Source organism: Enhydra lutris, unplaced genomic scaffold (assembly GCF_002288905.1).
Source record: "Enhydra lutris kenyoni isolate GAN:26980312 unplaced genomic scaffold, ASM228890v2 scaffoldscaffold85, whole genome shotgun sequence".
NCBI classification, from domain to species: Eukaryota; Metazoa; Chordata; class Mammalia; order Carnivora; family Mustelidae; genus Enhydra; species Enhydra lutris.
In genome coordinates, this window is record NW_019154169.1 from 9,000,020 (window position 1) to 9,014,781 (window position 14,762).

The 14,762-nt window shown below is 50.8% G+C and overlaps 1 protein-coding gene across 4 annotated transcripts in view; it reads left to right on the top strand.

Annotated features, from left to right (window-relative positions):
* The first annotated feature begins 2,094 nt into the window (after positions 1-2,094).
* LOC111161527 (heterogeneous nuclear ribonucleoprotein U like 1) overlaps positions 2,095-14,762 on the top strand; it is a 35,829-nt gene continuing 23,161 nt past the window's right edge. The window contains exons 1-6 of one of the 4 annotated variants that reach the window (XM_022525253.1): positions 2,095-2,409; positions 6,451-6,573; positions 8,570-8,723; positions 10,482-10,555; positions 11,960-12,099; positions 13,896-13,995. In XM_022525253.1, the coding sequence (XP_022380961.1) occupies positions 6,456-6,573; positions 8,570-8,723; positions 10,482-10,555; positions 11,960-12,099; positions 13,896-13,995 (586 nt within the window). In that variant the 5' untranslated portion in view covers positions 2,095-2,409; positions 6,451-6,455. Of the gene's footprint in view, positions 2,516-6,450; positions 6,574-8,566; positions 8,724-10,481; positions 10,556-11,959; positions 12,100-13,895; positions 13,996-14,762 lie in introns of all 4 variants that reach the window. The other 3 variants (XM_022525250.1, XM_022525251.1, XM_022525252.1) reach the window with 3 other exon arrangements.

Sequence of the window (14,762 nt, forward strand, 5' to 3'; positions counted from 1 at the left end):
TAGTGAGGAACGGGCACTTACTCAAGTGTCAGAGACACTCTCATCCCCACCCCAGAGTAACAGACCCATTAGGACACACTGAGGCACACTTGGACACAAATAAGACACTGAAATTCGGACACACAGAGTAACAGATGCAAAAAATTATACAGCTACAAACATATTTACAAACATAGGAAAGGCAGATATTCACCAGGCATAGGAAGAAACTAGAGTAACCCAGATTACAGAGTAAACACAGACACACCAAGTACGACAGGTACTCACAAACTCAAATGTTCAGATTCACATGGACACACGGGCACAGAACACCTCCAATCATCACAGGCTCAGAAAGAGATTCCTGCCAAGACAACCCCACTGTGCTTTGCAGGCCATCCAGGGCCCCGGTTCCTGGGTGTATCTCGCAGCACATGGCGAAACCCTTGGCAGCGCCCGGACGCCCCCCGGTGGCGCCTCCTGAGAACCGGGGGCAGTTCAATCCGGGCCACAAACTTTTTTAGACCAAATCCTTGTGGGAAGCTGGGAGGAGAGAGGAAGTCGGACGTGGGCGAGGGGCGGAGTGTCTGGACTGGAACCTCCGGGCCCACGTGAGTGTCTGCCCCGTTTCTGAGTGGGTGCTGTGTGTTGGGGCCGCCGTGTCAGCTTGTAGCGTTGCTGTTCTTTGTCTTTATCATTTGATGCCTCCCGCCTGTGCGGACCGTAGTGGCCATATCGACACTGCAGTCTGGGGTATTATCCCCTTAAAGGATGCATCTGAACCGACCCACGGCCATTTGCTTATTTGTGTCGTGCGTGTTTTTGTCGAAGGAGAGGCGGTGTGTGGTTTTTTGTGCATTTACGGTATGGCTCAGAGGGATCGGGCGTCTGTCTCGCGTATCCCGATTGTGTATCTTACAGAGGTTTTTTTGGGTGTTTGGAGTGCGAGGCGACAGGTGGTGCAGTGGCAGAGACTGCGACACTCTGTGGCTTCTGCGTTCGTAGCGTGCGGCTGAACTACGAGCCCTGTGTGTTTGAACTTGGGCGTACCGATGCCAAAGAGCCAGAGCTACTGCAAAGCGGTTCAGAGGCTCTGGTGGAGAGACCCGCGCACTTGCGGAGGTCGTCCCAGAGGGGGGAGGCTCTATGGTCGCGTGCAGAGCGCCCGTTCCACGTAAGATACCAACCATAGAGAAAGACGGTGGCGCAGCTGTGATCGTGGGCAGAGGCGCCCCTTGAGATGAACTCTCAAAGGGAAGAGTATACGATTTCCTTTACAGCTTCTCTCCCGTTGACAGCTTAGCCTCGGTCTCCAAACTTTCGGTACTCTCTGAAGTCCAAAGGTTCCTTTCCACAAAAGCAACTGAGTTTCTTCCAGATTGGAGATAATTTATCTACTTTTATCTCGTCGGCCTCCCCCTACGGCGACACTTGGGAGGCCGTCCGCTGAAGAACGGCCAATCTGGTTAGCTTTTCCTGAAGCGATCCGACACTACTAGCTGTAGTGAGATAAAACAATAATTGCGATTGGTGGGCAGATTGTTTTGAAACCGCCCTAACGGCAAGGGGCGGGCCCTTCGCGAATTTATCTTTCCGGTTTCTTAAAGGCAACAGGGAAAGAAGGCGGGGGAGTTGGTTGGCCGACCCTCCATTTGATTGGTTCTAGGGGTTTTACCCGCTTGGACTCCTCTAGGGGCGGGAGATTTAGACCAATCAGGGTATGTGTTACAGGAGACCCCAGTTTGATGAAAGGACGGCGCTGGAAAAGCCGAGAGTGGTTTTCATTCTGAGATCCCATCGCGGATTGGGCCAAGTCTTTACTCCTTTTTCTTCATTTGACCCTACGGGAGCGGGCGCGCGGGCACTACCCAATCAACGCGTGCTCCGCCTCCCGCCTTTTCCCGCCCTCCGCCCCGGCAGTGGCAGCGACGTAGGCCAACGCTTCCTCCCTGGCTGCTCCTGAGCCCTTTCATTGCCGTTCTTTTGAAAGATGTGCTCTGATTGGCTGAGTTTCCAGGCCCGCGCCCGTTGCTTCGTGCCATGGCCAATTGGCACCCGTGTTGCATCGCATGGGGCCATGGAGGAGGGGGGAGGTGGCGGCGGCGGCCATTTTGAGCCGCCGCCGCCATTGGAGCGGGCCCCCCCCCTTTTCCCCCTTCGCCTCCTGACAGGAAAGGTTTAAGGGGGACAGAGCCCTGGGAGGCCGGGCCGGGCTCGGGGGCCGCCCCGGGGGCCCGGGCCATGGATGTGCGCCGTCTGAAGGTGAACGAACTTCGCGAGGAGCTGCAGCGCCGCGGCCTGGACACTCGCGGCCTCAAGGCCGAGCTTGCTGAGCGGCTGCAGGCGGCGCTGGAGGCCGAGGAGCCCGACGACGAGCGGGAGCTCGAAGCCGACAACGAACCGGGGCGACCCGGGCACAACAACGAGGAGGTCGAGACCGAGGGGGGCTCCGAGCTGGAGGGGACCGCGCAGCCACCGCCGTCCGGGCTGCAGCCGCACCCGGAGCCTGGCGGCTACTCGGGGCCGGACGGACATTGTGAGAGTGCGCGGGGCGGGGGTCGGGGAGCCGGAGTCCGGGCCGAGGAAGGGCTGTGGGACGCGAAGTCCGGCGCCTGAGGTCGGGGAGATGGCCTGAGGATTGGGGGATCTCGCTACCCGCCGCTGAAAAGGATGTAGGGCCGTGGGCCTCGGGACGACTGGAGGGTGGACCCTGGCATTCGGGGCAGGGGAGATACTGGAGTGGGGGCTCAGGGTTTCGGAGATGAGGAAGGTCCGGGGGGTGTAGAGGATTCCGGAGTCTAGTGCTCGGAGACCGGAAGCCGTGGTTTCTGGAGCCGAAGAGTCGGAAGAACAGGAGGCTTTCTAATCGGTGACTGAGGAGGGTCTTGGAAATGACGGTTTCAGGGGTTTGAAGCTGGGTGGGCTTGAGGACTCTGCTAAGCCCAGCGTATAGGCTGGGTGTCGGGAGCCGTATTTTTAGGGCTGGGAGAGTTTTGAAAATAGAGGATCTTGGAGTTTGCTGCTGGGTGGGGTATGGGGAATTCTGTTTGGTACTGGGATGGGCTGGTAAGGTGGAGGTGCTGGTGTCTGGCCAGGGGGGGATCTGATGAATTGAGTACTCTGGTATTTGGTTAGTGAGCGTTTAGGGAATGTGGGAGGCTGCCATGTGTTTGGACTCGGAGGGACCGGCCTCTGAAGATGGCCCCGGGGGACTCTGAGATCCAGGACTGTAGGGCCAACTTGGGCGTTTGGTGCTGGAAAGTCTAGGGACCTTCAGATTGGCTTCCAGAGAAGGTTTAGGGAACCCTGGTCACTGGAGGCAGGCATGGGACAGAAGGATGCTACGCTGGATAGGGAACCTAGAGGTCTTGAGCTGGGTAGGTTCTGAGGACAGGTAATCCAGTGGCGAGTGCGGAATGCTTTTGGATTAACTGGAGTGTTTGGAGAACAGAGGTAGCTGTGGGTGGAGTGGGGCAGATAGCAAATTGGTGGAGTTTGAAGTTGATGGAGTATCTGGGGAACAGAGGATCCTTGTGTACAGTACAGGAGTGCATATATGGGTCTAGCAAATACGGGAGAGGGGAGGGTATAGAAGGGAGAGAGAAGGAAAACCTGTTGACTTGGCTTGGGGCCTCAGGATGGAGTGAGGGGAGTGTTTCTGAGGCTGAGTGTCTCCTCCACAAGAAGGTTCCTTGGTCCTCAGAAACAGTTACACTTGTGTGCCCAGGGAATGCAGGTTTCAGGGTGTAGTAAGGAACCGCTGCAAGAACCAGAAGGTATGACTCAGAACTAGAGGTTATAGGGTAGATCTATGATTGTCTGAAGAGAGAAGACTCTGGTATGGAGGGGAGGAAATCTGGAGTTAGAAAAGCGTGGTTTTCTAGCCAGACTGTGGAGTGGGGATTGGAGAAGTTTAGAAGTAAGTAGAAAAGACTCTGGCCTCCAGCGACTGTGGTATTTCTCTGAAAAGAGGGTGCCGTGGGGTTAAGAGAATGAGGAGAGCAAGGGGGAGAGAGAAGAGACAAGAAATTGAATTGGCACTGGGTGTTTACTGGTTCACGAGAGGTGGGATGTCCTCTGTATAGATTTGCAGTGGGGGCAGCCTGGGGATTGTCCGGGGCCCACGTGTCTATGCAGGAAAGAGTACTTCCCCTTGCAGAGACCTGTGAAGGGAGGAGTGGCCCAGTGTGCCATGTCTAGGGTAGGAGAGGCCCTGGCAGGAATGCCTAGGAGGAAGGCCCAGTGGCCAGAGGTGCCTCAGAAGAGGGCATGTTAGACTCAGATGGACTTTGTTTTAAAGATGGTTCTATGACTTCGGCAAGTCAGTGTACCTCCAACTGGTTTCCTTGTGTGCACAACAGGGATACTAATAGTGCCCCCCAGGGTTGTTATGAATGAGGTCACGTGTGTAGGACTCTTAGCACTGGGCCTGCCTGTTATTAGGAGGTGGATATGTTAGAGAGTGGAGAAGGACCCCAGAAGCATGGCTTATCCAGGTGAGGCTTCCTCTGTGGGCACAGGAGAAATTCTTGAGAAGAGACACGTGAATATTTGTGGGAAGAAGAGCACTGTGCTTGGAGCCCAGAAGAAACCGAATGGTTTGGAAAACCCTCCCTGTGTTCCAATTAAGAAGATACTTTTTCATTCTTTTTCCCTTTATCCCGACAACAAAATCCTTTGAGCCCCTTTGAGCCCCGTTCTTGCCCCGCTGCAACCCTTCCTTCAAGCTCTGGTAAACAGGGCTGTAGCAAACCACGTGATCTGTTACTTTCCTCCCTTTGGGCTGCACCTGGTTTGTGCCCAGATGTATTTGTCCTCTGAGAAAGGATCCAATCAGTTAGCGAGTGGCAGGAGAGTCTCTCCTTCCCTGTGGTTCTACCCGTCCTGGCACAGCCATGAGTAGGGCCCTAGAGGCACCTAGCAGAGCTTGCCCCTGGGGTGGAAAGCCTGCTTGCTGCTTGTCCTGGGTTTCCAAACTTCTCTTTGGCTTTGGCTGCAAGGGTCTTCTTGAGTTTGCTATACTCTGGTTTTAGTCTCACCTCTCAGCTTTCACATGTTATTCCAACCCCACGAATGTTTCCTCTTTTCTCATCCCTGAGCTCTCACCTATGTATCCTTTGAGTCAAGGCTTCTCTATTACTTTCTGGGTCCCTGTCTTAATTTCTTCGTAGACGTGAACACAATTAGGATTTGCTTTTTGTGTTTTAAGTATTTGTTTAATGTATGTCTGTTTCACTAACCTGAAGGCTTCAGTGGGTTGAGCTTATTCTTAGCTGTACCCCAGGGTCTGGTGTGTAGCATGCACTCACTCTATGGATAGTTAATATTATTCTAATAAGAATAAGCTTCTGTTCTTAGTTTTATTTTGTAAGACACCTCAGGGGTGCCTAGGTGGCTCAGTCAGTTAAGCATCAGCCTTCAGCTCAGGTCTTATCCCAGGGTCTTGGGATCAGAGCCCTGTGTGGGGCTCCTTGCTCAGTGGGGGGCCTGCTTCTCCCTCTCCCTCTGTCTGCTTCTCCCCCTGTTTGTGCTCTCTCTCAAATAAATAAATAAAATCTTTTTTTTTTTTTTTTTAAGACACCTTAGGATCCTTCCCACCCAGCTCCAGATATTTCAGGACTTACTCCCTAATGAGTCTAAAGGCCACTGTTAGGACTCCTGTTTTCTTAGTAGTTCCTTCCCTCCCCACCTTCCATTTCCCCTTCAACTGGGTTTATCTTTTTTTTTTTTTTAAGATTTTATTTATTTATTTGACACAGAGAGTGAGCACAAGCAGGGGTAGTGGCAAGCAGAGGGAGAAGCAAAGCAGGCTTCCTGTTGAGCAAGGAGCCTGATGTGGGACTCAGTCTCAGAACCCTGGGATCATGACCAGAGCCCAAGGCAGAAGCTCAACCGACTGAGCCACCCAGCGCCCCTGGGTACCTTTATCTTTGTAGCTTTTGTGGAGTGGAAGAGATTCATAAAGAGGGTTGACTGTGCAGATGGGAGTGAATTGGGCCAGACAAAGGATTAATTTGTGCTCTGAGCAGTTTTTAAGATTGTGCCCTAAAGCCTCCCGACACGTTACAGTGTCAGAGGATAGCTAGATTGGATTTTAAACTGCTGCATGGAGTCCCAAGTGTCTGTAGAGTTGCCCCAGCCCTGGAGTGGGGACTTAGGGGTAAGGTCAAGCTGGATACCTTCTCTGACCCTGCCATCTCCTCAGTTTAACCAGAGCAATTGTACTTCCATTGGCTTTGTTTGTTGGGATTCTGTACAACCCAGTCACAGATGCATCACCATTTGATGGACAAGAGGGCATGTCCTCAGCAGCTAGGGCCACCGATTTCCCAGATAGCTATCCATCTGAAGGTGGTGTCATACCTTTTAGCCTTTGGCTACTATATCTAGTAGGGATGACATCGTACAGCACCTAAAAGCCACCTCCGGTCCCAAGAAGCACCCTTCTAACTGGCCATTTTTTGTTTTAAGATGTCATGGACAATATTACCAGGCAAAACCAATTCTATGAGAGCCAGGTCATCAAGCAAGAGAACGAGTCTGGCTACGAGAGGAGACCGCTGGAAATGGAGCAGCAGCAGGCCTATCGCCCAGGTGGGAAGGCACACATTGTACATATCTTTTGAGGGAAATAGAATCTGTATGTGGCCCGTACCCTCTGCCTAAAGCCTGTCTTCCTCTTGGGCAGTCCATTTGGGCTCTGTCACTCTGGCACGGTTCTTCTGAAGGAGAGAACTTAATCCTGTTCCCAGGTGTTGAGAGAGGGGAGTCTTTGTGGTATCTGTTTTCAGATGTTAGTATCAGTACCCTGGAGAGTTTAGACTCAGAGGCCATATTTGAGTCTTATTTAAAAATCTTAGAATGTAGAATCCAGCAAAGACCTAAATCTAGTCCAGTTGTTCCCATGTTCTGAAGAATGTTGTTCCAGGAGATATCATTAGGGACTTCCCAGGAAAGAGTTCCCTGGCCAGAATACATCTGGAAAATGCAACACGTGCTATCCCACCCCTTGGAGAATCATTGTACTCAGAGCATTAAAGGCCCTGAAAAGTCCTGGACTGGGAAAAAAAACACACACACACACACACAAAAAAAAAACCTGTGTCATATTGTTTAAACCCAGGGTTTCCCAAATATGTTTTTGTAGAACAAAGTTCCCTGTAGTGTCAGTTTGGGAACACCAGACGTAACTCAGTTCTCGCCTCCCATTTTGCAGACCGGGGAGGTGGGTCTTCTGATGGCAGAGCTGGGTTTAGAACCTGGGAAACCAGTGCCTGGGCCACTGCTGTTGGTAATGAGGAGCAGTCCCAACCATTTGTGTCCTATTTTTGGAAAGCAAGGTCCCACTGTGGAGTAATGATAGAGCCAGGACCGCCTCCCAGTCTTGTGTTCCTTTCACTGTGTTGTGGCCCCAGTGCTTTTTCTCAGTGAATCTAGTTGATCGTATCTAATTCCTTTCTCGGGTCATCCGCAAAGTGAAATCCCCAGGCATTTCTTGAGGGTGGCTCAGGATTTTAATTTTAATGTAGGTTAAACTGCAGATTTGTGTCAGGCTCTGTGAGACTTGTGGGGATCATTTGGCCCAAGGAGAGTATTTTCTGTGCTGGGACCACGAAGGCTCTCCAAAGATGGGTGAGCACAGTCCCTGCCCTGGAGGCCCAGGGACCTTCTCTGTATATGCCAGAGCTGGGGAGTGATCCCAGGTGGTCTGGGGTTGAGTGCTGCAATGGGGAGATGTGAGAGATCCACAGCGTCAGCCATGGGTACTATGTCCAGTTTGCTCTCGAGGTTCTTGGAGTCTTGCTTCTTGAGTCTTGAAGTCTGCCCAAGACTGGGCCTTTCCCATGGTTTATAGCGTGTTATCCCATCCTAACTTTCTGTTTGTGGTGTGACTTAATAAGGCCATCACACCTATAGGCTGGCTTAAGTGTAGACCCTCTGCACCTGGAGTGATTGAGTCTGGGCTTTGTGGTAGAGTGACTGAAGCCAGTGGAGTTAGCTGTGGGCCCACAGTGTCCTGTTGAATTAACCTTCCCCCACTCCCTTGCCAGACTAAAGAAGCTTTATAAGGACTAAGGTGGAGAGATTCTCTGGAAGGAGAAATTGTAGAATGTCGGATCATGGGATCTCCGTTTAAAGGGATCTTAGAAATTTTCTAGGGCTCTCTCCCACGTGGTGCAGGCCCACGTAGCTGCCAGCTTTCATGGGGCCTTTGACAAAGTAGCCAAAGGCAGTCATTCTGTCTTTGGCCGGCCTTTAAGAGAGCTTGATTTTATTCAGTACTGAAGTCCTCTATCCCTCCCCCTGAAGCCTGAGAGTTACCTGACTGACATCTGTCACCTCATCAACTGCTGGTGCTAATGGGCCTAGTTGGCCATCTCTGGCCTCCCTTTACCCTGACCCTGTTCTCCAGTACAGCCTTCTTGGCTCCCTTGGCGGGCTTCCATTGAACCCAGCAAGCTGCCTGTGCCCAGCCCATCGTCACTGCAGTCAGGATCCTGTCAACATCTCCTGAGGTGAAAGGGACCAGAAAAATGGTAGCTAGGGAGTTCCCAAGTGTCTTGACCATCTGGATTTGTCCTGACAGTAGAAGTGAAGACAGAGATGAAACAAGAAGCACCCGCCAGCTTCCTCCCGCCCGAAGCATCTCAACTCAAGCCAGACAGACAACAATTCCAGAGTCGCAAGAGGCCTTACGAAGAAAACCGGGGACGGGGGTACTTCGAGCACCGAGAGGATAGGAGGTGGGTTTGTGAGGCGATAGTCACCCCTTTTTCAGTAGGTTTTGTGTCCATAGCCTCGTGCCCACTGGGACCTTTGTACTAACCAATGGGGCAGAGCACTCCCTGCCCTTATGCCCTCACTCAGCCCTCCCTGCGCTCACTGCCAGATTCAGCTTTGCTAAACTTTTGCTCCTTCCCTCAGCTCCTCCCTTGTCATTACCTGCAGGATAAAGTCCAAATGCTTTGCCTTTCACACGTGAGGTGCCAGCCTGCCATTTCAGTCCTTTGCCTCACTGCCCAGTTACCCTGCACTGTGTCTGTTCTCCATGGCTGCTTAATATCCCTTGTTGGAAAGATTTGTTTCCTGACCCTTCTCCTAAGCACACCCTTCCATCCCTCTGCTCGTTTGTTCATTGTCGCACTCGTGCCCCTTTCGTAAGATGCTTGCTCTTGGGCTGGACACTGCAGACACAGAGGATTTGGACAGTGGGTTTTGCCCTCTTTTGTCCCAATATAGGGCCTAAAATAGACACATAAGTACGCCACACCCTGTGGGGCCAGTAGGCAGGGTGCGCAGGGTGCCTGTGCATGTCAGAAGATTAGAGGAGGGAGTGGCCCCTCTACCCTGGTCATTTTCCTTTCCTGACAAGCCCTCTCCACCCCTCTGCTTAGCCCCAGTCCTCCCCTCCCCTCCTTCAACTTCTGCATAAGAGTTTTCTGATCACAGAAACTAGGAATGACCATTTCTTCTCTACTTATCTAGACAGTTGTCTGACACGTTTTATTTCCTACTTGGTGGAGTCCATCCTCTCTGGCTTGTGACTCTGAGACAGGGCCTGGGTCTCTTGGCTGTGACTAAAGGTAGGATTTGGAAGTACCTCTTAAGAGTTTCTCCCAGTGCCTCCTGCAGTGCAGAGGCCTAGACTGCCTGCCTGTGGAGAGCAAAGAAGGAATACTTGCTCTGATTTGAGGCTGGCAGGGAAAGCCTTCTAGGATGAAACTTAATCTGTGATGCGGTCCTTCTTTGTCCAGGGCTCTGTGCTTGCCCTAGACTGGCAGGTCTGGAAGGGCACTCACCAGAGGGAAGCCTCCCAGATGGGCCTTGGGTACTTGATCTGGGCACGCGATGGAAAAGGGTCCAGTGTCCCAGGCAGGACCCTGGGCATTGGGCCCCATCCTTCTAGTCTCTCTTTATTCTTATAAGTGGTATTTTAACATCAGTCCATTTTGGTGTTTTGGTAGGAGATGAGTCTCATTCATAATTTAGTACACTTGACAGAAAGAGACTGAAAAAAATGGGTCATTTCAAATATTCGCGGATGCAGAGTCTTAGGAAGATGTGGACAGATTGTGATGACTGGGGTTGATCTGAGCCCTTGCATAGTCCCCTTTATGGTCCAGTCCCTTCTGGACTATTGTGTCCTTGGGTTGGTAACTGAGGCCAATATGGAGGCACCTCTCAGCTGGCACAGGGCGTGGCTCAGAATCTTAGGGTGTGAGAGGAGAGCCATTGAACAAGCTAGCTAAATGCTTCTGCTGGCCCTCTTGAGCAGAGGGCACCCTCTCTAGTCCCCGTGCCCACTCTAGGAGTCAACATTCATTGCTCTTGCGGCAAGGGTATAGGGCGGCTTAGTGCTTTTGCTAACTAATCTCTGTGGGAAGAAACTGAAATCCAGGAAGCCATCTGGAGGCCACTTGTAAATTCCAACAGAACCTTCATTTCCCTTCTTCTGTGCTCATCCAACCATTCTCATGAGACTTAACGCCTTTCCCTGACAGGGGCCGCTCTCCTCAACCTCCTGCCGAAGAGGATGAAGATGACTTTGATGACACCCTTGTTGCCATCGACACATGTGAGTCCTTGGGGTGCCTATCTGATTCTGCTTTGCAGTCAGTATTGGGAAACTGGGATGTGAGAAACCAGGCTCTGGAGTGAGGGTGCTGGTTTGGAGGCCGAAGATCTCCCAGCTCTACCTGGGATTCTGGGCAGGTCATTTTTCTTCTCTCGCCTTCCCTTCAGGAAGGTATAATCCTGCCCTGATACCTCAGAGAACTTTCAGTAACACTCCTCAGAATGGGTACGAGGGCACTTTGGAAAACCCCAAACCCCCAGGGGGTTGTCACCTAATAAAGAAGGGAACCTGAGTGCAGCTGGGGAAACTTAACTCTTTGACGACCATTCCCCAGTTTCCATCTAATGCCACCTTGTCCTCTGAGTCATTAGCCTGGCCCGCCCTGCTCTCCGTCATCCAGTTTCTTTCCACTGGATAAGTGGCTTCCCCTTAACGGCGCATCTGAACCCTTGGGGTGGTGCTGATAAAAGGCCCTGCCCCTCCTCAGACAAGATCTCAGTGGTAGAACCTGGGAATCTGACTTTAAATGAAGCCAGATTAGGTCTGAGAACACAGTACTTTTCAACAGAGCAGAACCTTAACGGCAACTCATGTGTTTCTTTACTTAGCTCACATTTATAGAGTAGTGGCTACGAACTTCGGAAGAGAGACAGACACCTCGTACACAGTCCCTTCTGTCACAGGATCTCAAAGCCTGTATACCCAGAGTAAAGCTAAGCTTTTTAAGTATAGGGTGGCAGTGGTCAGTGAAGCAGTGGCCGATCAAATGCCAAATGTACAGATTACAACTCTCAGCCTTTATAGAAAAGATGGGGTAGTCAGGAAAGACTTTCTTGGAGGCCTGACGGGCTCCTTGAAGAGTGGGAAGAGTCGGAGCTCCAGCAGGGGAGTGGGAGCCTGCGGCGCACCTGGACATGGGTGCCTGGGAGGCAAGCGTGGGGGGTTCAGAGGCTTGTGCAGCTGTTGGCAGCAGGAGTCTTGCTCAGGGAAATTGTTAAAGTGTATAGCTGTGGGATTAGCCTTTTTGTGAAATGCTAAGTTCCTTGAACATGATGAGATACGGACCCTTTCCCTGTCAAATGTACGTTCCCGTAAAGTGCATTTGTGTATGATTTCTGGGGGTTCCTCTGACTGCCATCCTTGGAGCCCAGCCAGGTGGAGAACTCAGTTCCTGCGCGTGATGGCTGCATTGGTCCTGTGCGGGCCAGCTTGCAATGTCCAGAGCCTTGCTACCGAATGGGAGAATGGCTAGTCAGTGTGGTTGGTTTCTCATGAACCTGCCCTCATGATGTGTCTGCCTGTGTACTCTTGGTTAACACTCTTAGAGGACTGACCTTTGCCTGTGCCTGTCCTTCTCTTGGATCTTTAAAATATCAGCTAAACTCCCTACTTTTTCCTCCACAGATAACTGCGATCTCCACTTCAAGGTGGCCCGAGACCGGAGTAGTGGCTACCCTCTCACAATTGAGGGCTTTGCCTACCTGTGGTCAGGAGCCCGTGCCAGCTACGGAGTCAGAAGGGGCCGTGTATGCTTTGAGATGAAGGTGAGTGGAAGCAACTGAGGGGTTAGGAACAAAAAGCAGGTCCATCTTTTGGGATGAGCCTTTCATCAGCTACTTTGCTCAGAGCCATGATTGCGAAAGAGATTGAGCATAGACTATGTATTTTCAAGCAAGAGAAGCGTGGTGGACTCTAGAGAACCATGCCATTGCCAAACGCCCTATCGTGAGAGCAAGCCAGCCATACATTGCCTCATCAAGCTGATTTTTTCCTTGGTGGGATATTTTTTTTTTTCCTTCAGTGAGATTTGACCCAGGTATTATACAGCCAACCTCACTATGGATAACATGTTTGTTAGAACTGGGAAAAGGAGTTGTTTAGAAGAAAAATGAGCTAGAAAGAATGGAAGTGGACCATGCCAGTTAAAGTGAGGCCAGAAGGAGAGCTGGACAAAGAGTGGTCCTGACACCAGGCCATCCTCTACCAACGTCTCCCCACGATTCATGTCAGGTTATGTTTAGGGAAACAACACATTCTCGTGCTCAACGAAAATTCAGACAGCACAGAAGAGCGTAGGGTTAAAAAAAGAAGTTAGACTCAAACCCTCATAGTCCCTATTCTCTCCAGAAATAACACGTGTTAACAATTTCTTGCATGTCCCTTGTAAATCCAAATGTATTTTTTTTTCTCAAACTTGTTTATGACCGCTAGTATATGCAGAACCGTTTGTACAACTAGATACGGTGCCAGGCTCTTTACATGGACATCTCCATTAATCCCCGCCGTACATCATGAAATAGGCACTGGTCTCCCCATTTCTTAGAGGGGCGAGCTGACCGAGGGTTATCATTTTTGATTAAGTCTGTCGGTTGTGATTCATGCATTGTTTTGTGTGCCTGTCAGAGAGAAATACCCAGTTAAACTTCCAGAGTGCTTTCTTACCACATCATTTGTAATATCTACCCTGATTTGGACACAGAAAATGTAGAAAATGTGCATCCAGAAGTCCACAGAATAGGTTAACTTTAGAGAAGCCTCCAACTAATGCAGCTGCGCATGGTTGTTAGGCGGTCTAGGCTGTAAGGTAAGTCAGAAGGTGCTGTTCATTCTCTCTGCTCCCTGTACTTAGTACTGTGTCTTGGATGACAAGTCCTGTCCCTGCGCCGCAGCCGTGCTTCGCTGTCTGGCTGCTTCATCTCTTCTGTGGCACGGACGTGCCGTAACGTGGCATGCCTTATTTATTTTTGTTTTTGGCAGCGCCTTACTGATGGGTGGGTGGGGAGAGCTGTTTTTAATACAAACGGTGTCACACTGAATATCCTTGTGTATGTGTCGTGTGGTCACATGTGCACCTATGGGTGCATCTGTAAACTAGAAGTTAAATTGCTGGGTTACAGAGCACAGCTTTTGCAGTTTTGACAGAGGTTGCTAAATTGCTCTCCAAAGACATGGTGCCAGTTTATCCTTTTACACTAAATATGAGAGTCTCCATTTCCCCTGCAGCATGTTAAAAGGGTCCTGGGATCGAGTCTCGAGTTGGGCTCCTTTCTCAACAGGGAGTCTGCTTCTCCCTCTCCCTCTGCCTGCTGCTCCCCCTGCTTGTGTTCTCTGTTTTTCTCTGTCAAATAATTAAATACTTACTTAAAAAAGCTGTATTTTAAAGTGCCTCTCTCTGTGGCCATGTACTTTCCTGGGCCCTTCCGAGCGGCCTCAACACCTCTTCCCCAGCAGCAAGAGCCACTGCTGATTTTTTAATGCCTGCGTGCTGTCCTCTTGTATTGCCTTATAACCCACGAGCCTCCAAGCATCAATTCTGAGCCCTCTTATTCTTTGTCCCCAGATCAATGAGGAAATCTCCGTGAAGCACCTTCCTTCCACAGAGCCCGACCCACACGTTGTCCGTATTGGCTGGTCCCTGGACTCCTGCAGCACGCAGCTGGGTAAGGGGAGGGCAGCCTAGCAGTCTGGGTACTAGAGCAGCTGCCTCTGTCCCTGGATTCTCAAGCTTCTTAAGCTTCTCTTCCCAGCATGGGACTCGGAGCACAGCTATCCCGGGGTGGTGCACCTGCCTGTCTTGAGGTGTACAAGACTGTACGGACCACAGGCAGCTGGAAGGACCGCAGTCCTCTTAACTTTTCTATGAAAAATTGCTTCTTCTTCTTTTAGGGGAGGGTTCACAGTTCTCTTTAGAAGGCTGACCCCCTTCTTTAAAAGATCAGTTGTCTTCTGTCCTCAAACCATGCTGAAAATAAGTTCTTCGAGCCCTGTACATTTGTGTCTGGGGTTTTCTGTCCAGAGCCAGACCCAGAGTAGAAGGGGAAGCAGGGAGCAGGGGGCTGGTTGGCAGAGAGAAGCAGGGGCTGCCAACTGAGGGGCTTTGAATGAAGTTCAGCAGGCCTAAAGTGACACCCCGGCCCGAAGTGACTGATTTCGATGACCCATGCTGAGACCTTTTGCTTTGGTCATAGAAAATTCTGATTATGAAAATAATGTGTACTCTTTGTAACAGTTCAGGCCATCTGGAGAGAGGGGAATGAAAATCCTCCCAAACCTCTGAGATAAGCGGTGTTAACATTTTTATCTAGTCTTCTGGACAGTTCTTTTGTTCTTTGTATATCTCAAACTGGGTCACACTATGCGTACTATCTTGTAGCTTGGTTTCTTTTTCCTACTTGATAGATGCTGGGCATATTTTTGTAAATAAGTA